At 42.4% G+C, this 22,225-nt stretch overlaps 3 protein-coding genes across 4 annotated transcripts; 2 read left to right on the forward strand and 1 right to left on the reverse strand.

Annotated features, from left to right (window-relative positions):
• Window positions 1–512: 512 nt before the first annotated feature.
• Window positions 513–7,482, forward strand: twf2 (twinfilin actin binding protein 2). Of its 2 annotated transcripts, none has more exons than XM_076037186.1 (9): window positions 513–653; window positions 3,608–3,781; window positions 4,477–4,572; window positions 4,694–4,798; window positions 4,882–4,896; window positions 5,320–5,445; window positions 5,588–5,738; window positions 6,670–6,791; window positions 7,057–7,482. In XM_076037186.1, exons 1-9 carry the CDS (start codon window positions 651–653, stop codon window positions 7,222–7,224), a joined length of 960 nt encoding a protein of 319 aa, XP_075893301.1. In that variant the 5' UTR covers window positions 513–650; the 3' UTR covers window positions 7,225–7,482. The 2 variants fall into 2 exon arrangements, with proteins under 2 accessions (XP_075893301.1, XP_075893300.1); XM_076037185.1 differs by having other exon boundaries at window positions 514–653; window positions 3,603–3,781.
• A 3,878-nt stretch (window positions 7,483–11,360) lies between these two features.
• Window positions 11,361–13,986, forward strand: LOC142895866 (cytokine-inducible SH2-containing protein-like). Its single transcript, XM_076037193.1, has 3 exons — window positions 11,361–11,905; window positions 12,599–12,759; window positions 12,985–13,986. Exons 1-3 carry the CDS (start codon window positions 11,886–11,888, stop codon window positions 13,482–13,484), a joined length of 681 nt encoding a protein of 226 aa, XP_075893308.1. The 5' UTR covers window positions 11,361–11,885; the 3' UTR covers window positions 13,485–13,986.
• hemk1 (HemK methyltransferase family member 1) lies at window positions 13,777–22,080 on the reverse strand. Its single transcript, XM_076037187.1, has 11 exons — window positions 21,766–22,080; window positions 20,429–20,602; window positions 20,251–20,342; window positions 20,062–20,155; window positions 19,831–19,968; window positions 17,491–17,555; window positions 16,235–16,284; window positions 16,032–16,137; window positions 15,330–15,425; window positions 14,888–14,998; window positions 13,777–14,708 (listed from the first exon to the last, which is right to left on the reverse strand). The coding sequence occupies exons 1-11, from the start codon at window positions 21,811–21,813 to the stop codon at window positions 14,645–14,647; spliced, it is 1,038 nt and encodes a 345-aa protein (XP_075893302.1). The 5' UTR covers window positions 21,814–22,080; the 3' UTR covers window positions 13,777–14,644.
• Between the last annotated feature and the right edge of the window lie 145 nt (window positions 22,081–22,225).

The following is a 22,225-nucleotide window of genomic DNA, read 5'->3' on the forward strand; positions in this document are numbered from 1 at the left end:
GTAATGGTGATTTTAAACTTTGTTTTAATCAAACTATTAGTTGCTAAGCATTCTACTTCAACGTTCCCAAGCCTGAGCAGTGTGAGCTTGTGTCACTAAAACTTCTCTGTGGCTCAGAGCTGATTTTTAGGTTTGGAGGTCACCACTTCCTCATGTGCTGGGTGGGGGTGGTGGTGTCACAGGCCAGTGGCCGGCCATCAACAGTCAGCCAGTGGGGAGCTAATTTTGGGAGAGAGGTGATCAGGTTCCCTCACCGTGTGCACATGATACTGGCCCAGTTGCTTAAGCGATGACCCCCCTCCTTCACACAGTCACATACTCTGTACAAGTCTGGACACACTCGCAATTCCTCCGCTTCAGCGGTCAGAAAAGTTGAAATTGGTAGAACAGGAAAAAAGGTGTTTTTTTTTGTTTTTTTTTTTTTTACAGCAGCTCTGCTAACCGGCCCCACAGCTACTCTCGGCGGGACTTTATTCTCTTGGGGCCCTCGTTCGTTCCCCTCCGTCGGCCTCCTCCGCTGCACCTCCTAGCCGGGGGAAGAGACTGCTGACTGGCCATGTTTCTGGTGCTGGTGGTAACGCCAGAGCTCAGGGAGTTCCTGGCCAGGGCGAGATGCGGAGCTGTGCGACTCCTCAAGGTGTGCATCCGAGATGGTGAGTGAGCCGGCGGAGGGGGACGGGACGGTTTGCGGCTGAGCAGAAACGGGAAACGAGGTGATGGGAAGTATTCACATCACAGAGTTAGAAAAAAAACAAAAAAAAAACAACAAACAATGATTTGGTCAGCATCAGATAAGGATAAAAACCCTGTGAACCTTCTGAACTAAGATAAGAGCTTAACAAAACAAAAAAAAAAAGTAGTAAAAACTGGAAAGTAAAAGGCTAAAAATAAGTGACATGTTCAAAATATATCCAAGTTTTTTTTTTCTTAGATGATTCACACCCAGCTCTAGTCCAATTATAAAACTTTAAAACCTTCAAGAGCATACAGGAAGTCCATTCAATTGAAGCCATCAGCGGCTCTCACTCCTTAATACACTGGGTCACTGGGTGCACGGTAGAGCTGTTCCAAAGGAGTGGAGCACGTTCTTGAGAAGTGGGATGTGTCTCTTTGGGCAGAAAACTGCATCCAAACAGGAACGTGGCCACCCCGATGCTTTTATTTTAGTTTCACAGTTTTACGACACAATATGCCATAAAGTATTCAGTTTATCTCAGCCCTTTAGTGTTAGTGTGACTGTCTTTCCTGTTCATTTCTATCCACAACATGCTAGCGTAGCCTTTTCTGTGCACATCCTAAAATCTCTGCTTGGACATCCCGCAACGGAATATTCCCAGCTCTGGGAACCAAAATTTTGTAAGGTATTTAAAAAATAAATAGTACTTTTAAAATACAATCGGATACTTGTTTGAACAAGTGAAAAAATATTTCTGGGCTTGCTCGGGAAAAATATCTTTGCAGGCAAAAGCTGAGGTTTATTTCAAGAATGTTTTGTTTGTTCCGAGTTTGTTTCGTCTGAGGTTGGTTTATCACAAGGGGACGTGACTTTATGCGGCAAGGGGGTCACAAACAAACAAACGAGAGAAAAAAACAAAAAACCCAGCTGGCAAAGCGTTGCTGACTTTGACCAACTTCCAGGAAAAGTAGGATTGCATCAGAAGTTGGAGAACACTCGCGTTCAGTGTGTCAGCTGAGCGGCCTGTGAGAAGCAGGCGAAGGCAGCGTGTTTACCTGCGGCCGTCAGGCGTCTTTATCTGGTTTGGATTTCTGCTGTGTCGTCATGGCGACTCCTGCAGCCCGGCACCACACTCATATCCTTTCGGAGAGCCTCTTAAAAACAAAACAAGAAAAGAAAAAAAAAATTGTCAGGGATTTGGAGTTTCATATCAACACTGACGCCGTCGACCAGAGGAGCTCTGGGGGAGCTCTGCGATACTCGCCGGCGTCACTCGGCTATTTTGGGGCACATGTGACTCGACACGTCTGACTGACACTAACGTTCATCCCAATGTCAAAAGAGAAACAAGATCATTCCGCTCAGTTTCATCATCGCAGGCCTAGCATGCCATTAGCTCCCCAATGTCCCCTCAGAGTCACTCTGTCTTATATTATTTATTATACTGTAATTGGGTCTGAGACAACAGGCCACACCTGGAGCGGGTATCTTACTTGCATGTTTAACGGTACCCGGTGGACATAAACACGAAGAGAGAATTTGGGGGTGAGAGGTATTTATGCGTGCGGAGCTGGAATGTGTTGTGCCTCAGAATAGCATCGCGCTCCGAGAGACAGTCCGGAAATCCCCTCGCTATAGACAAGGGCATCACTTGAGGTGTTCAAATTTGTCTAAGTAGATTTGGTTCAGCCGAGCTGTAGGATATGGGACTTCTCGCGAAACAATTTTTGCCTCTTTGTCGCCACAGAAGATGGAGCAGACGAAGAGGCACAGATGGCTGGGAGACTCTGGGGTTTGACACTGTGGGGCAGCGATAACGAGGGAGATGGTTGGCACTGGGCCACAAACACTCAGTCACCTGACAGACGAAGACATGACCAACCCTCCTTCTCCACAATGGCCGACTTTCTATCATGTTAATGGTGACACAGTGTTTCTTATTTGCCTCAGACCTTCACACGTGCTGACTGATGATCAGCTTAGATACATTCAAGAAGCCCCCCAAAACAGCAACAATTTGTTTTTGTTGTAGGCGCAGTTAGGTTTCTGAAAAACGGTGGTTTTCAAAGTGGAGGGCGCGAGTGGGCGCGCTGAAAATTGGATATAAGATAAGATAAATAATATATAATATATAAATATATAAATAAAAATAAATGATCTTTTAATTATTATTATACCCGAACCAGACCCTGATCCTAACCCCAAACCAGACCCTAACCCAAAACGCTAACCCCACCCAAACCCTAATGCCAATCCCAACCCAAACACTAACCCTAATCTCAACCTTAACACCAACCCTAATCTAAACCCTAAACCCAACCCCAATCCTAACTCCTACCCTAAACCTAACTGTAATACCAATCTAAACCTAACTGTAACACCAACCTTAAACCTGACCCTAATCCCAACCCTAAACTCCAACTCTAAACCCAACCCCCAGTCTAACCCTAAAATCAGAGAGAGGGTTGCCTGACCTTAGGTTGCTGGGGGGTTTGCCTAACTAAAACTGTTATCATTAAATTCAATCCACTTTATAAACACAGATCACATAATCTAAACTATTTGATACATATACATGAGGGCGTCGCCCATGATACAAATATGGTACATATTGTCACATATTGTAGATTTTGGCATTCTGTTTGTTTCATTTATACAACATTCACAACAAATAGATTCTTTGACTAAATAAATGAGTGTCTGTTCATGTTTAGGTGTATTGAGTTAGGAGCACTTTACACTTGTCTGCCGTGTCACCTGCTTGGTCACTTCCTGCACTATTTCTTTCACCCGTAAATCCTTCCTGCCAGTCACTGCTCCCTGTGGCACCATCAAACGTTCACCTCGTCTGTCAATGTACTCCTGTGAACAGGGTGTGCTACATATAGGAGATATGGTATGTGATGATTACTGGGTTGATTTTCAGAGCAGCTGGTCCTGGGGGCCTACAGGGAGCCAGAGAGGAGCTGGGACCAGGATTATGACCACTTCCTGCTTCCTCTGCTGGATGACCAGGAGCCCTGCTACGTCCTGTATCGCCTCGACTCCCAGAATGCACTGGGCTATGAGTGGATCTTCATCTCATGGTCTCCTGACCAGTCTCCGGTACATTGTCCTAGATATTCCACACTACATTCCAAGGATGCAAACAAACACTCATAATAATGACAGGCTAAATTTTAAATTCATAGATTTCAATGAGTCAAGGGAGGATCATTTATGAATATATGTTGAAATGTAGAAATGACCAGACTTCAGTCAGACCTCTAACTCAAACTAAAGGCATTAATGTCAATATGCTTGGTTTGATGATTACATTTTAATAGAAGGGAGCAGGTCTTCTTTCAAACCTAATGCTCTTCCAAGTGTAAGCCAAATGGGTTTTTATCAAAAATAATAATTTAGCTAAAACAGAGAAGTTACAGAATTCAGTGAGTTCCAATCTATGAATCAGACTAAATATTGGTAGAAAATATATGAACTATGACTAAAATATAGGAGAATGAGAATTTCATGACTACTGTTAGGTGCAATGTAAGCTAAAACATTTGCATACATACATTCATGGCATACAGCATTAGCATAGTTTTAAAACATTTACATTTAGCCCTCTATATCTATAGATAAGCTTTAGTGATGGTCTCTTGGAACACAGCTTTTGGCTAACACAGATTTCAAATGCTCGCCAAATGTACAGCATGCTCTAATTATGTCCTCAGATGAAATGAACTGACGCTGAGCTGAATTTGATCGTGCAAATATAAACGGTGCATCCTTGTTCCCTGCTCCGGTGGCTCTAGGTGAAACAGAAGATGCTGTACGCTGCCACGCGTGCCACAGTGAAGAAAGAGTTTGGCGGCGGCCATGTCAAGTATGAGATGTTTGGCACCACTGAGGTCAGACATGTTTCGGTTCCCTTGTGTGTTATTTCAATACCGTGGCATGCTCTGGGAGGTGCTCGGCCCACGCTCATCGTAATAAAAAAAAAAGGGCCTCTTGTTTTGATTGCAACACTAGGAGGACGTCTGCCTGCTTGGCTACCAGCATCATGTGTCGTCCTGCTCGGGCCCCGCCCCACTCACATTGGCTGAGCAAGAGCTCCAACGAATCAAAATCAGTGAGGTGAGAGCTGACAGTGGTGTCAACAGTAAGTCGGCCAAGTGTGCCAATAATAACTTGTCTTCTGTCGGTGTTCTTTTTTTCAGGGCCACGTTAAACAGGTATGCCATTATTATTATTATTATTATTATTATTATTATTATTATTATTATTATTATTATTATCATTATCATTATTATTCACATTCACTCCTACGTACAATTCCCCGAGTTCCCAAATCATCTTACATGCATGTTTTTGGACTGTGGGAGGAAGCCGGAGAACCTGGAGAGAAGCCACACAGACAAAGGGAGAACATGCAAACTCCACACAGAAGGGCCCCAGGGCCGAGATTGAACCCACAACCTTCTTGCTGCGAGGGGCCAGCGCTAACAACTGCGCCACCGTGCCGCCCTTTTATTGTTCAGATTTTAAAACACGATTCTTTGTTCGGCATGTACTCATCCATGCGATCAGGAGATTTCATAGCAACAACATCCTGCTGAGTAAAGGGTACATGGAACTTTGCTTGCTGCCCCCTGCAGGTAAAGACAGATATCAGTGTGGAGAGTAAGCACCCAACAATTCAAGGCCTCGCTTTTCCCCTGAAGGAGGCAGCCAAAAAAGCCCTACAGCAACTTGCCCAAAAACGCGTCAACTACATTCAGCTGGTAAGCCTGATTGAAAGTCAACCAGCAGCTTTGCCCAATAATCCCAATGAGTAGCAGATTGGTGTGGAATGTTTAGAGCTCTTGGTATGTGACTGTGCAAGTGAATATTCGATTGAACTGTGTTTTCCTTGACACGTTTCAGAGGTTGGACGTGCAGAAGGAGACAATTGAATTGGTCCATTCCAATCCAACAGAAACACACGAACTGCCCCGCAGGGTTCCCAAAGACACTCCCAGATACCATTTCTTCCTTTACAAACACTCCCATGAAGGGGACTACCTGGAATCTGTCGGTATGCCTCGGATGCCTGCGCACTAACAATCCCACCATTAAACAAACAAACAAAAACAAAAAAATGCACAACACTGCACAATGATGTGCACATCTGGACTGCAGACAGATGGAGGACATTTATTCTCTCTCATCTACATCAATATTAGTTTGAGCAACTGACCCCTTTCAAGAATGTTGTGTAAAAATTTTTATTAAGGGCAGAAGCTTTGAGCAGTTTGACCACTGGGTGATTTTTCTTTTCTGATTGTGTGTGTTGTAGAACCAAGTCAGGGCAAAGTGGTTTTGTGTTTTGAATTCCCCACATGCAAAATCTGCCGTGGCAAAGTTTTCTAATATGTGTCGGAAAGCTGCCACTGAGCTTCACGGAAATGAGAAAAATCAGTCCAAGTCCAAGTTCCTTTGTCGCTTGCTCCAATTTGTGTGCCTAAACACGCAATTCTGAAAATGAGTCCTTTGTGATGTCACAAAGTGCACTGATATATTGTCAATGCATCAATTCAAAGGTTAGTGACACACACACACACACACACACACACACACACACACACACACACACACACACACACACACACACACACACACACACACACACACACACACACACACACACAAAACTCGCAGCCAGCCGACTGAGAACAGCACCAGTTTTGAACCCAGGGATTTTTTTGCTGGAGGATGAAAACAGAAGGTTAAATGTGCTGCTTTCGAGGCATCAGTAGAATTCTTCAGATAATGACTCATGCTCGGGAGCTCCACTGGATAACATAAAAAAAAGATTACAAAATGAATAGGACCATTGTTGGAGCCGTTGAAATTTACTTAATTTCCATCCTGTGTTAAGGGTTTGGTTGTTGTTATTTAGGGCCTTCTTTCCCCCAGCTCAATACAGAATAAAATGAAAAATAATGAATCTCTGTCCCTCTCCGCAGTGTTCATATACTCCATGCCAGGGTATAGCTGTAACATAAAGGAGCGCATGCTGTATTCTAGCTGCAAAAGTCGACTACTGGAGGATGTGGAGAGGGATTACCATCTGGAAATTGCAAAGAAGGTATCAGATGGAAAACCGCAAATGATGATTTTCACGACCTCTGCAGTCACGCTCTATGGACTTAATGTCCCTTTACTAAAATACTAATAATTCTTTGACTCTTTATTTGCTCAAAAATTAGACGGAAGGATCATCATTGTAGGACTGAACTATTTTGTATTTCTTCCACTTCTGTGTTTTTGAAATGAACAACTAACTGCAAAGCTTGTCGCCGACTTGGAAAACGGTCACGGTCGGTTTACACGTTGGCTGTCATTTTACGCAGTTGGAGATTGACGATGGGGATGAGCTGACAGACGAGTTCCTGTACGACGAGGTCCACCCCAAGCAGCACGCACACAAACAGGCCTTTGCCAAGCCCCGCGGCCCAGCAGGAAAGAGGGGACACAAGCGCCTTATCAAGGGTCCAGCAGAGACCATCCAGGACAGCTAAAGGCACAGCGACAGTACCTGGGACCTACTGACATGAAGCAAAGTGGTCGTGAAGTGAAAAGTGGTTTCATCTGTTGCTGTTTGTCTTCGAAAACAAATGTATTTTCAGCAAATGCAATTTCACGGACGGCTGCAGTTCAACACATACTGACGTGTTTATGTGGGCTGATGTTTCCGCCCCCGTGTTGAGCCTCCAATAGTCCACGGGTTTTGTATCAACACCGTTTGTAAGAAATAAACAACATAAAAGGTCATTCATTTCAAATCGTGTCCTCGTTTTCCTTGAGCGTCGTCGAAATTCGAAATGTGCTCATGAACTGCGTTGCACCTAAAGATACTTTGAGTCGTCCCAAAAATAACCTCCACGGTTATGATAAACATAATAGATGTTTTGAACTGGGCCAACAGCTGTTGCGTGCAGACTCTGAGAGGCGTGACAGAAATACAGCGAGCCTGTTCCGATCTGCTCTGCAACAGTTCCAACTTGTGCCTTCGAGGTACAAAATACTGCATGTCCGTTCGCGTGACAAGAATCACTCAGTCTAACAGTAGGGGCTGGCTCGATTTGTGGCAGTCGCACATGACAGACCACTAGGTGGCATCAAGCAATATGGCTGATGCCAGCAAAGAACATATATATATATATATATATATATATATATATATATATATATATATATACACATAACAGTAGTGTTCATACCTTAAAAACAAAAGGAACATCAAAAGAGTGAATAATCTGTTTTAAAAACATATATAGATGTGCATAATTTGCAAATGGGACTTAAATTGCCCGTAGGTGTTAATGTAAAATGGTCAATTCCCTTTACACGCTGGCTCTATCATGAAACGACATAATAGCACGGAGACAGGTGGTCGGACTGACTACACCTAAATAAAAGTAGAGCAGAATCTGGATCGGCCCTGGGAAAAAGGTTTGCATATAAATGAGTGTTATATATGCTGTCATCCATGATTTAACCTCGAGTTAATACCCCGTCCCAGGCTCAGACGCCGCAGTGTTGCAAATACTGAGCAGAAAAGTTCTTCATGGTATCACAGTAAGATAAGATACAATTGATTATTTGCACATTGGGTAGATGAAAATGTTTCAGTACATGCTTCATGTTCCAAACCACATTACATTAGAGATAATACTTTATCATATATGAACGTTTTGAATTTTCTCTATGATGCCCAACCATTAATAATCTCTAATTTAGAGGTTATCCACATTAACAATACAATGAGTGGAATCGTTGCCAGTAACTGTGGACCTGAATGCAGTGCAAAACCTATAAGGTGAATCCATTTGCTAAATCATATTATGTAAATTTGAACACCTCTGGCAAAGTATGACATTACTAATTCCTCATCATAATTAATATATAGCCACGTCACTCGCTTTATCTGTGTGCTGCACACTCGTTTTGTGTAATTGTACATGGCTTTAATTCATTTTGAATAAGATTGCTTTTTATATTTTCCCATGCAAATAGTTTCATTGGCTAACACACTGGTAGTTGTCTCTAAAAAATAGATATGAATAAAAAAAAAATGAAAAAATTATAAATGTAAATTTGCAACAACAACAAAAAAGTATGATTCCAAGTATCAATTGCATATGATTTACTTCTCTTTATGCCAGGCAGTCATAAACAGGGGCATTCCTGGCATGCCAAAAATACCAATTATCAAAGTGGACCATCAGGGTATTTTGACCCCTGCTGGATCAACTTGTCCCAGAAATTAATACTGCAGCCTGTCCAAATCAACAAGACTGCACAGCCAGTTTACACGCTTCATGCTCTGTGTTCATTAAACTCTGATGAATTAAGATTGCCGGAGAAAATGGTGCACTTTACATTTTAGAGCATGTGACACCCAGAAATGTTGTCTAATGCGTGATCCAAATCAAATTCATGTTAAATTGATTAATCGATCCAAATTAAAATCCAAGAATTTCAATTTGCGGGCAGTGGACTGGGGCAATTCACTGCTTCTTACAGTTGCATATATATGTGGATGGCTCAAATGCAGAGAAACAATTAAACATATGAAACTATCAAAGGTTGGTGATGTTTATATTTAAGAACAAAAACGAGTAAACAAAAAAACAATTCCATGGAAGAAATTCCACCTGTCTTGTGGGCTTTTGGGATACTTCACTAAAGAGAAACAGACGCTCAACTGGACTGACTCGGGATTTTAACTCACTTCCGAATTCTCAAGGCCTATTCTTGAACAACAAAGCTATGCTGATGAATGTTTTCATTTAAACAGACGGTGGATTAATGTTGACATTTCCAGGCAATTACAGCTTTTCTCAGAATCCTCCACAAATGTGCGTTTCTCGACAAGGACACAGTGGTTATTTATTGTGTGCCAGAAATGGGAGCATATTCTAATCCTTATGGACTCTTTTAAGCAGGCTATTTAGAAGTAGCTATGCAGAGACGCAGTGCATTGATACTTATTGAGGAATAAGTGAGAACTGAAAATAATCATTAATAGATAAATTAACATATCAGATTTTGTGTTTGTTTAAAGTAATATTGCAAAGATGGGTCTTGGTGTTACAGACACAAAATTCTTTGGTTTTCTTTGTCTCTTATCGACAACAATTCTCTGAAATGACTGACAAATAAAGAATTAATACAAGGAAACTAACAAAACGTTGCAAAGGTCATTAATAGCGTTTCTTCACACCCTGCAGGAACAGATAGACGAGTCTCGAGTCCACAAGACTTCACACAAAAGGGGCTAATTTCCAGATTTTCTGTGGGCAATGATAAAGCTTATCTTCAGGTCGATCTCTAACAATGTTTAAGGTTATGAAAATCCTTTGTGTGTCGTTTTCCCTTTGAAGCAACTCTTTATGAGTGAAAGAGCTTTTGGAGCTTATTTTGGTGATGGCTCGAGGAGAGTACTTTTTCTTTCCTTCTTTTAAACTCCAACCATAAGTTTACGAGAACGTCATGCTCGCTGATACAAAAACCTAATAGTCTCCCCCAGCCGGTTTTTAACCTTTGTTCTATTCATAGAAAGCGCTGGCCTCGAGAACGAGCAGATGTTGCTGATGTTTCCTAGAAAGATTCCTTTGGAGCTCTTGTCTGCTCGGCACGATACAAAAAAAAAAAAAAAAAAAAATGGCACAAACAACACGCACACCACTTTTTTTTTCCTCCCCTCGTCATTAAATTAGAAACACTTGGCCCGGCAAAGGCAAAACTACACTTCATTATGAAAATCGAAGTTCCGTGCGGAAACAAACCAAACACCACATTTTCCCGACCCGGTAGGTGCGGTTCATGTAATTTCTTTCGACTCATTATTAAAAAAAAAACAGCGGCGAAATTTACGGCGACAAACCTCCGAGAAAACAGCCGGCCGTGTTTTTCCACTAGGACGGAGGGGGGAATCTGTATTACAGGAAACGGCCTGTGCGCATTCCTATTATCTTTAATGTCGAGGCGGCCAATTCCCAGAATGAGGACCGTGCCGGTGGCGCGCGGCGGGGGCGGGGCGGAGCCTCGCGCCGCAACGATTCCTGGAAAGCGAGTGGAGAGAAAACTGGCGCGCGCGCGCGGTTCCTGGGAGAGCGCGACCGCTTCGCTGAACGCGCGAGGACCAGCCGGGTGACGGGCGAAGGAGGCGGAGCCATGGATGTATTATACCGCACTGGCAATGTGACGGCGCGCCGATTTTCTTTCTAATGGCCACCCGAGGTACTGCAGACAAAACAGTCCCATGGGCCCACATAAAGCATTTCCCCTCATCAGACCGCAATACAAAAATAAACGCCTCAAAAACGGCTTACAGGGACCACTGCGACCTAAAACGCGGTTCATAGCAAATCTTTCTATTGCAGATTTTTAGTCATGGTCTTTTCAGTCTTTGAACAACAAAAAAAAAAAAACTATAAAGGAAAAGAAAAAAATGAATGGGCCGCCATATTAGTCTGGGGGCCTGAGGAGGACGTGGTGGTGGTGGACGCGACAGGTGACGAGCTCTCAGCGGCGGGGCAAGCAGTACGGGTACGGGTACCGGCGGCGGACACCCCGAGGAGCGCCAGAGCGCCTCGTGAACGGGACTTTGAAAAACGCGCGCGACTGCCGCGGGGACGCGCGGCGCGGACTCGGGAGTCGGTGCGGCTGCCGTGACGTCAGAGCCGGTCGCGCTGCGAAGAGTTCTCAGAATAGACTTCTAGGAAACGGTAAATTTTAAAAGCCGAGCCTTTACATTCTGTCCTTCGCACATTCGCTCCCATTGTGGCGACGGCACACTCCAAACCGCCGCTCGCCGCCGCTGCTGCTGCTGCTACGGGACACCTTTTCACAAGTGTTTTTTCTTCTTTCGGAACAACGTTTCCCTTTTAACGTTTTTATTCGATGTCAAGTGTTGTGACATAAACTGCGAGCCGAGCACCCTATATATGGCTACGAGGAACTCTCGGTCTCTTCGTCGGACAAAATAGGCTTTTTGAACATTTCGATTTTTTTTAAAAAATTATTTTTTATTTGTTTTTTTAACCGATGCGCAAAGCGCTTATTTGGCCAGAGGTGCTTGTTTTTTTTTTTCTTTTCGTCGCAAGTCTGTCTTTTCCACCCCCCGGAGAAGAAATACCGAGCGGATTAAATCCCCGAGGAATCAGGCAATAGCATGATTCTTTGTGTGCCAGGGTGAGTTGGCTTCTCCTTGTTTCCCTGTTTCTCTGGACTTGTTGTCCTTGTCAGGAACATAATCCATGTGTGAAGGCACGCACTCCTAAATGGTGCTAAGACACGTTTTTAATTTGTCCCGAGGACAGAAAGTGCGTTAAACAAGTAATGTGGGAAAAAAAAGAAAAGAAAAAAAAAAATCTGAAAATACAAAGGGTAGTTTCATTGCATAGGAAAATAGCGTAAAAAATAAAATAAAAATAATTAATACGGTTTGTTGTTTCCCCTCCTAAAACCCGTAGCGACAGTAAAAGTAATTGCTATGATAGTTTTGTGGTCAACATAGTCTGGAATGTTCGTTTTAACTGTATCCAAACTAACGCAACAAACAAAACAGACCTTAAAAGCACTAAGTAGGTTGAGAACTTGAATTCAAAATCTGTGCAAAAGTAGAATTAAATTTCAATATATGTCTAGATAACCAACACACACACACACACACACACACAGACAGACAGACAGACAGACAGACAGACAGACAGACAGATCCCGCTAGGTAGTATTGTTGTGGCAGTTCTCCCAGTTAGAGGCTAAAATAGCAATCGATCAAAAAATATAATAAATAACATTATTGTTGCATTTCTGTGAAAGATGAGAAAGTTTGCCACAGCTGCTTGTGTGCCATTTATAGCTCATTATCTGTCTTGTTTCCAGCCCCAGAGCTCTGCCCGCCGTTCCATCCACTGAAGCCCAGCGGGGCATGCGGGCAGGAACAGTTTCCCCCACTCCTTGCCTTCAAAGTGCCCCTTCGCTCTGGGACCCCACAAAGGACCTGCGGGCGATCGCCAGCAACTTCTGCTATTTGGAAAATTCAGGTACGTGAAAAACAAACCAAAAAAATAATAACGAGAAAACAACCCTGCTCAGCCTACTAACTGAATAAATAGAATTCTTGGAAAGCCACTAACCGTTCCAAACTCTGCTCAGCACATGTTTCTTTTTGCTTTCAATTTTTAACAATTTGGAATTTTGGAAGGAACGTCACTACTCTGGCCTGGGGGAATAATATGTTGAAACGTGTTGTTGTTTTTTTTTCACAGGTTGGTACTGGGGGGCTGTGACTGCGGCTCAGGCCCATGCTGCTCTTCAGGAGGCGTCCGAAGGGGCGTTTTTGGTACGTGACAGCAGCCATCCGCTGTACATGCTGACCCTCTCAGTCAGGACTGCCCGGGGCCCCACCAGCATACGGATCCAGTACAGCAGGGCCCAGTTTCTGCTCGACTCCAACTCCCAGGCCCAGCCCAGCCTTTCTTCCTTTCCCAACGTGCCCAGCCTGGTGCAGTACTACATGGGACCAAAGAGGAAAGACGAGCAAGGGAAGGTGGGGGACGAGGCGGCCCTGCCAAAGTCCTTGCAGCAGACGGTCCAGGACACGTGCGTGGTACTCAAACTCAAACGGGCCATCTACAAGCCGCAGAGCCTCCCGTCTCTGCAGCATCTCACCCGCCTCGTCATCAACAGACACTCGGACCGCCCCGACCAGCTACCACTCCCCAGGCCTCTGCTACGCTACATTCAGGACTATCCCTTCAAGATATGACGGCTTCGCCCCCTCGCGCTCCGCCGTGCTGACTGAATCTTGAAATCAGTGGACTTTAAACAGGTGCTCAACAAATAAAAATAAAACCGCTGCTCCGGCAGAAGGAGAGGCCAGTCGAGGAAAATACTGGACACAGGGTCGCGCTCTCTCTCGCTGACGAAATACACACTAATTCAGTTTATAGTGACGTGCCTGGTTTTACACTCTCTGTTGGGCGACGAGCAGGTGGTGAAATAACCCCCCCACCCAAACACAGACACCCACCCTCCCCCGACTCGTGAGCAAACTTCAGTACTGTAAACTTCTTTTATTTTATGATGACTGTGGAAATGTACAATGTCTATTTCACCATCTTGAGCTCTGGATACACGTGCTGTCTCTGAGAGGTGCACCGATTCCAGGAAGACATCATTTATGCCATTTTATTTTTCTCAAAAAAGACTTTTTTCTATACGCTTTACATGTGTACATTTTTCTATTAAAATATTCAGCTGGAGTCTGACCTTTTGTCCGTGGTAGTCATTTCTCTCGTGTTGCATAAATCGGCAGAATTTATTGCAGGCCGTGGGGAAAAACGCCGTCATTCACCGCAAAAATGTGCCTGTTTTTGTGACATTCAGGCCCTTTTTTTTTTGTAATCCTCCTCCCCACCCCCTTTTAGCCACCATCCAAACAGGAGGCTGAATTGTGTGAGACGAGGCACATTTTGTGTGGAAGTAAAGGTCACAAAGTGTATGTTTTTACTCAATAACAACCGACGGCCTGCATCGGCGTGAGCGAGTGAGCAGACAAGCAAAGGGGAGGACCAGTCATCAGCGGATTCACAGAACTCCTGAACGCTTCCTGGGAGGAGGGTGAGCTTCTCAGAGGGAGGGTTCTAAGAAAAGCCTTGATAATTACCTTCAGCTTTGAGCCCTTTTGTGCAATTCAATCTCGAGCGCATTTGTTTTTTCTTTTTTTAAACCGTTGCGCTGGATGTTATCACAAATGTTACCAGATAAAAACGTGTAATAGAGCGTGGACAACGACATTGTGTTTGGTTAATTGTGGGGCTGTTGTATGTAATCAGCGTGAGTGCGTACTTTGCCGGTTCAGTGGGGGTAAGAGATCTGAGGTTGCGGCGACCTGGGCTAAAGCCAACGTAATAGGATCTTGGTTTCTCAATCCAGATCCCGCTTGAGCTCCTCATTTGACTTTTGTTTCTGGAGGATGCAGTAACGCGCCCTGAGAAGCAAACAAAGAAATAATAGGAATATTAACAAATAACAATAATTCAAGTCAGACTGATTAACCCCAAGTGCTAGATTATACATTACAGAAGCTTTAAACTTTAATAAGATTAGTTAAGCTACAGTGAATGAAACAAAAGATGCGGAGATTACTGACATAAGCTGCGGACAGACCTGCCAGTGATGTCGTGCCGCGTTTCTACGTAATGCAAGTCCTCCACATGGGCCTCCACCCACTGTTGAATAAGCGGTGGGTGTCGGGGGTCCACCTCCAAGTACACGCGACTGTTATTCAGCAGAGAGAGAGCGAGCAAGAGAGAGAGAGTAAAAAAGAGAATGCTTTAGAAAATTGAATTATGAGCAGGGTAGATTTATTAGAAGTGGCCTTGGGAGCAGCGGTATGTGTCTGAAAGTGCATTATGAAGTCTTCTGAAAAGCTCAAGTCATTAAAAGCAGCAACATGATCCACGTATTTCAGAACATGCTGTTCCTGCCCACAATGTCATTAGGAATTAAACCCAGGTGGGCTTTTATGAGGGTGCGTGTGTGTGTGTGTGTGTGTGTGTGTGTGTGTGTGTGTGTTTATATGCTTGTATGGAACAGGCAGCTTTCTTACCCACGGTCAGACAGAATCTTTGGAGCCACAGTCAAAATCTGTTTGATGACTCTGAGACCGTCCTTGCCTCCGTCCAAAGCTGCATGGTCTTCAAACCTGGGCATTAAGTAAATAACAAAATAAAATGGACATCACTTACATAGACTCCAGCTTGCTAGTTGCCAGTTGTAGTAGTCACAATTTTTTTTTTTTTTAACCCTTTGGAATTATTGATCTTTTCTTTTTAATCCAATGTTTAGCTGCACTTACACCAGCTCAACAATATATTGCATCATACTTTTACAGAGTAAAAGTGCATTACAACAGCTACATAGTAACTTTGCTTTATGACTATAATGTGACTTGTTGCCATCGTGCATGATCAAAATAATTGAATTATAGAATTTAAAAGCAAAAATAGCATAATAAATAAGCCATTTCTGTAAAGCAATTCAAATTGCACAACCAATTCAAGAAGAGTTTAGTTTAGCTTAGTTTACTTTAGTTAGCAGTACTAGTTTTACTTAAGTAGGCATTAAGCTAAACTTAGTCAGACTTAGAGATCATCATCAATAATCGGTTATCAATAATTTAAGATAAATAAGAACAATACTTGAAATGACTATAAAAATATTACAACATGTTAAATCTGAGAATAGGATGACTCCTCTACATGCTAGGTACAGTATTTAATTTTTCTTTTTTCTTTCGGCGGAAAAGCACCTGATAATTTCCGGCTCCAGTGACTCCATGTCCTCTGAGAACAGGTATGGAGGATTACTGACCAGAATTGAAACAGGACTGCAGAGGCTCAGCAACATCTCTGAATCTGACAGTACACAAGGAAACAAAAAATAATAATAAATCATCTGCTTTAGTGGTAGCATTTTTAAATGTGTCAGTTACAAATTGCTATAATTTGCTACCTGTCAGAACATCCATGTGATAGACCACAAATCTGTCCAGAAGATTCAACCTGCAGGGAAGATATCTTGTTTAACTCCTTGACTGAAAAGTTGATGGGTGCCAGTTGACGTGATTTTAGTTAATAATTGAATACCAAGTGACACATTATTGTAGGAGAAGTTGATGGATATTGGTTGACAAATGTTTTCAGAAGATACAGTCTTTGACTCAGTGAACAAAAAGACAAGGTCTAAAGCCTTTGTTAAACAAAGCAATATATTTGTTTTTAAAATAAGAAGAGGACAAATTGTTATGGGTTTAAACATGAATAATAAATTCCCCTTTCATTCTATGATGCAAGCAAGTGCAGACAGAAAAACTACTCAAACAGTAGCTCAAAGGAAAGCATTTTGTTCTCACAGGTGCTATACTGGTGTGTAACAGCATGAGTTTGCAGATTGTATTTTAACATAGACAGGCAGGTACTAGTGGCATTACAACAGAGTGATATTATTGTATCAACAGAGATTCAATGGTCCTCTTTGCAGCCACGGCATGATGATGGTCACTGTTTATGCACGACAGCAGTTTCTTTTCTAGCAGTTTACGCTGCTTCTTTAAAGGCCCAGTGGGTAAAGATTTTAAGGCAGCCCGCCTGACAGTGTGCTTTGTATTTAGGGCACTGTCAGGAGCAAGATTGCTCTATGTATATTCTTATATTTCAGAACCGTACTAAGGTTAGGAAAAACCAATTACTTTTATGGTACAACGAGTACACACTGTTATTAACGTATTTATGAGCAGTGTGTTCGGCTTTTACCAATATAAAAATCGGAAATCAAGTCAAAGTTGACACACTGGACCTTTAAAGAATGTGTGCTTTGATTGAAAAAGTGAAAACAATATCTAACATATACGATACATCCAACAACTGAATTCATTATATTTCCCTGTCGGAAATTAAATAAATAAATAATTAAAAAAAATTACGTCTTCAGTTAATTCATTGGTGTCAGCAAAACATAAAATTTGGTATGGATATTGAAATAATAACTTCTCTCCTCTTCTGATTTAGGGAGATTTTAGTATTTTATTTTTTATTTTTAATTGCAGAAGACTCCAGTTAGACCAGACTACATGTTATAGCATCATAACTTATTAACACAGAATAAAAATAGAAAAAAAAACACCACAGTGTTTGAAATTTTTTTTTCTTTTTTAATTAGGTTCATTAATAAAGACGTTTAAATATCGTGATGTAGAATAAATGCTGTACCTCACTGCATTCTCCTCCGTTAACTTCACTGCATCCTGGCTTTGATCCACAGCAAAGGCTTTAAGCTGATGAGAGACAAACAAACAAAACCTTCTTAAAGATCCCTGCAAATTATAAGCAATCATTTGCTTTCAAAATAATAATCAGAATTAATGGCAGAGTAAATAAAAAATGTGAGGTGGTGCCATTTCCCGCAACACCCCCTGAGGCCTCCCTCCGAGACCACGCCATGGCCGCCTTGTTTATGCCCCCTTGCACATGGAGTTTTTGTGGGCGCCAGTAAACGGAGTCTAAATATGCTGGGCTTTTTTTTTGTAGCTTCATTGCAAATAATGAATCAGTCTCCACTTGTGTCCGGGACGAAAAATAAAGATCTGAAAATGAGTAAAACCCTTGACAGTCCTGCATAAAACACCCATAAGTGATCAGATAAGTAAGTGGTGTAAATGAGAAGCACATGCGAGCCGCATAGAAGAGACAGGGTAAACGTGCACCAATGATTAGAGTGAAGGTCGGTGCACTTGATTAGGACTCTGCAAGCTGAGATAGATAAGGGAGCAGGTGACCACCGGTGTCGGGTGGGGGTGGGGGTGGGGCCCTGGTCTGTCACGGCAAAAGCAGGTACGCGGGACAACGCAAAACCTCCAAATGGGAAGTCTGTGTTGGAGCGACCGTCGCTGCAAGGAAAGCATGGCTTTGTGATTTGCAGCAATTGGCCGCGAGGCAACACCAACTCCCAACACCCCTCAACGCCGGTGACAGAGTCTCTACAGGCCGCGGCGTGAATGGAAAGTAACAGTTGCGCTAGGAAGTGACGGACAGAGCGGCCAAATAACTGGGCGGGCGGAAAGGATGCCAGACAACAGCTGAGCACACTGCCGCCACCACAACCCCTCCCTCCCTGCAAAAACCAGACACATTAAATATGGACCACCAATAAGAAAACATCTTGGCAGTGTAATCGCTGCTGCGCTAAGCCTATGGTATTCCTGTGGTTTTGGCTGCCTTACATAATGATTCAACGCAATTGTCGGCTTTTCGTGAAAAAACGTCAAAAACACAAATATTCCTGTGATATTTGGTGTTTAAATATTTGAAACTGCTCGTGGTACATCAGGAAAAGTCAAGAATTCAATGTTTTCACTGGTTTTATATCCAGGAGAGCGGAGTTTCAACACAAGTAACATTGGATCAAAGTGATAACGTTGGTAAACAATCCTGCAGTCGTGTTAAATCTGAAATCTCGCAGTATTGAATTTTTTTTCCCCACCTCAATGATTCTTAGCTGGTCAGAATATGATCGGACCAATCAGCAATCTTTCAAGATAAAGGGTGGAAGTTCGTGCTGGCTTGGGGTCAACAGAAACACCAGAAATGTATCCCACGGATATGTGAAACATCACCTGATCTGGTTTTGAGATGGTGACGGACAGCAAAAAAAACAAAACAACCAACACCAGCCTTTAAATGACATCTGCTTTGCAACTGGGATGCACCTCCTGCCATTCTGCAATATAACACAGTTAAAGAAAAGAGGATTACAGCTAATGAAAAAAAAAAAAAAAAAAAGTCACAGCATCCCTCCGCAGTGATGTCAAAGCCAAAATGGATCACAGACCCTTGATGTCGAGCCTCACGACACCATGATTTTCATTCTGCGTGACCGTAAAGACCAGTGGCACATACTGATCTCACTGTGCTGGACAAGGGAGAGTTCTGAGACAGCAGCAATTACATTAATATGAGTGCATTCATTCCGGGAAAGGAAATCAACGTGTAGCTAACTCGCTTTTCCACGCAACGCATACGACTTTGAGATTAAAAAGAATTACGAGAATTACACAGACATTAAAAACTTATGACTTGTCTGAAATCACAGTGCTGTGTGTCAATCGTTTTTTTTTTCCTTCCCCTAAAACAGTTTTTTTTTCCTAAAACCACTAAATGTTTAGTGGTACCACTACAGGTTTATAGTGTTATAGTAAAAAAAACAAAAACTAGCTGAATCTCGTTTTTCATGCATTCCTTGAAAGCACACACAATCAGTTAAGAGTTATTTTTAATCATTCTGGGCTTAATGTTTTAGATCAAGGCTTTTCGACAGACTTATGATACACTTCAATTGTTTGTTTCAGCCGTAACCATATTAAGCGTGTTATGCTGAAGCCTCCCACCTGTGAAAAGCAGCAGATGTTTTGGCAAATAACATTTTAATGACACTGGCATTCAAACTGTGGAATACAGCTTTCTATATTTGCATCGATAGAAAGCAGATGCTCCTGAAAGCAGAGAGGTCAAAAATCACTCAATCATTTTCAGCCTAATAAACCCAGATCTGACCTGAGGCAGGCTCTTCAGCAGGCTGAGAGAGACGGCACCTGAGCCACATCCCACTTCCAAGCAGGTTAGCTGGGCAGCTGCATCCACACCAGCCATGCGACTCCCCTGCAGGTCCCGGAGTACAAGATCAACCAATTCCTTCAAAACAAAAACAAAAATAATATAAATCATCATATTCATCATCATAGTTTTAACTAATCTGTTTTTCTTTTTGTTTTGTTTTCTTTAAACCTCCGTTTCTGGCCTTGGTATGAACACAGGAGCTCTCATCTTCAGTGTCAGATCTCTGAAGTCCCACTCCTCAATCACATACTGCACAGGCATCCTGCACAAAGAATACGTTTACGTTCATTAATCTAAATATGGATATAACACACGTATGCATAATTGTAGTGCAAAAAGTGGTGAGAGGATGAATACCTGGATAAACGTTTTGTGCAAAGCTGCCATATCTGCTGAGTTTTTCCTTTGTCAAGAAACTGTGTTAACCGTTCTTTTCCAAGACTTTCAATCTGTGTAATGAGATGGTGCAAGTGGGTGGGTGAAGGTAGCAGCAGCAGCAGCAGCAGCACAAATATTAACGTTAAGAAAAACTTACAGTTTTAGCTCCAAGCAGGTGAGATATGATGTACTGGCTGGAGTGCTCAGGCTCTGTCACACCTCTCCTGATGAAGTGCTCCCTCCACGTGGCCACTGCCTGCAGTACCGTGATCCTGCCAACAGGTAACGGTGGGGTGCTGCAGCTACGTACTGCACGGAAGACGCCAAACCCCTGAAAGTATTTTGAATTCATTCCAATGACGCTTTTGCCAGTTCCTAGTAATAAATGAAGACACTGACCAGAAGACATTGTGAAACGTATGGTTTTGTTGCCAGTTGGTCCCTTTTTACGGGAGCTGCCATGATTCTAGCAATGCCTGGAAAGGATAAACTGCAATAATTCCAACTCTTGAAAGGGCTTTTATTTCAGATTTTCTTATACTTCACCTTCTCGTTTGTATACGTTTTCAACGCCCCCCCCCAAAAGAAAAGCTAAAAGAAAAGCCAAAAATATTAGTAAACACATAACAAATATATATATATATATATATATATATATATATATATATATATATATATATATATATATATATATATATATATATATATATATATAGGGAAGAAATAATTACAACTTAATTTGTGCTCTGATAGCCATGGTGTTTCTAAGGACTGCTTTGACTAGTTACAGTCTCAACAGTAATTCATCTCAAGGATACATACGATCAAATCCAGCACACGGGGAATAAAATGCGGAATCTATTGTTGGCTTCCATGGCCTCCGCAAGGCCATTTGAACAACAGCATCATTCAGTTAGGAATTAACATGCTGACAGAATTTTAACCAACAAAAATGTTGGCATTGCAAGAATTTTGAGCATAACAGGTGGACAAAGACTTGAGGTGGATGATGAAAATATTTGTGTCAATCACTAAATTCCTCCTGATGATGATGTATTACCATTGGAATTGTACAGCCCAGAACTTTACTCAGGAAGATACTTGCTGATAACTGCCGCAACCAGTATGGCCTTTTCCGATCAAACAAATTCCAAATTGAGGTTAAAACTTCAATGCAAAGTAAAGCACATCACCAGACAAAACGCGAAATCCCGTATTTATAAGAGGTACTCGGCTTAGCTAGCATAGCTAAGTAAAGTGATTGTGACATGTCTTCAATTTCTCGTTAAATTAACTATGTCATCGCAGTAGATGATGCTGTAGAGTAGATAATGCTGTGGGTGTTGGAGAAGTGACAGCTACATAAAACGTAGGTGCTTTAGAACAGAGTCTAATGTCACAAGAATTCCCCTTAAAATAAGCGGCAGCAGCAGCAACACCAACACCACCACCACCACCAACAACAACAACAAAGACTGATAGGCGGTTAGTTACCTTTGACTTAAAGCATGCAGAGGCTGGAATCAATGACCTTCTCCACATGTCTAGTCAAAATAAACAGCACCTCGCAAATTAAAACATCTCCACATTCGGCTAATTTATCCATCGGCTTTCCTCAATTAGTTCGACTATTTCATTTTCCATTTCACCTTTTTAAACTTCACCAGACGGATATTTAAAATAGTTTATGTTGCTTGGTGTCAGGCTAGTTCACGCCATGTCTACTCCGCTCACATGGCGAAGCCAAACATCTCCGTATGCGGCGCAGACAGCGCAGCAGTGCAGCTCTCCAATCATGTTGTCCTTCAAAGACGGTCGAATATATCAGCTTTAAATGTTGGGCTAAAAGATAACCATATTATAACATGGAGGCGTTGTTAGTATATTGCAGTATTGATTAATGCATCGCAATAGTTAATGTAAGCAAAAATAAAAATGGCAACATTGGTCTGTA

Source organism: Nelusetta ayraudi, unplaced genomic scaffold (genome assembly GCF_046127955.1).
Source record: "Nelusetta ayraudi isolate G7.1 ecotype Tasmania unplaced genomic scaffold, CSIRO-AGI_Nayr_v1 ptg000050l, whole genome shotgun sequence".
Taxonomy (NCBI): domain Eukaryota; kingdom Metazoa; phylum Chordata; class Actinopteri; order Tetraodontiformes; family Monacanthidae; genus Nelusetta; species Nelusetta ayraudi.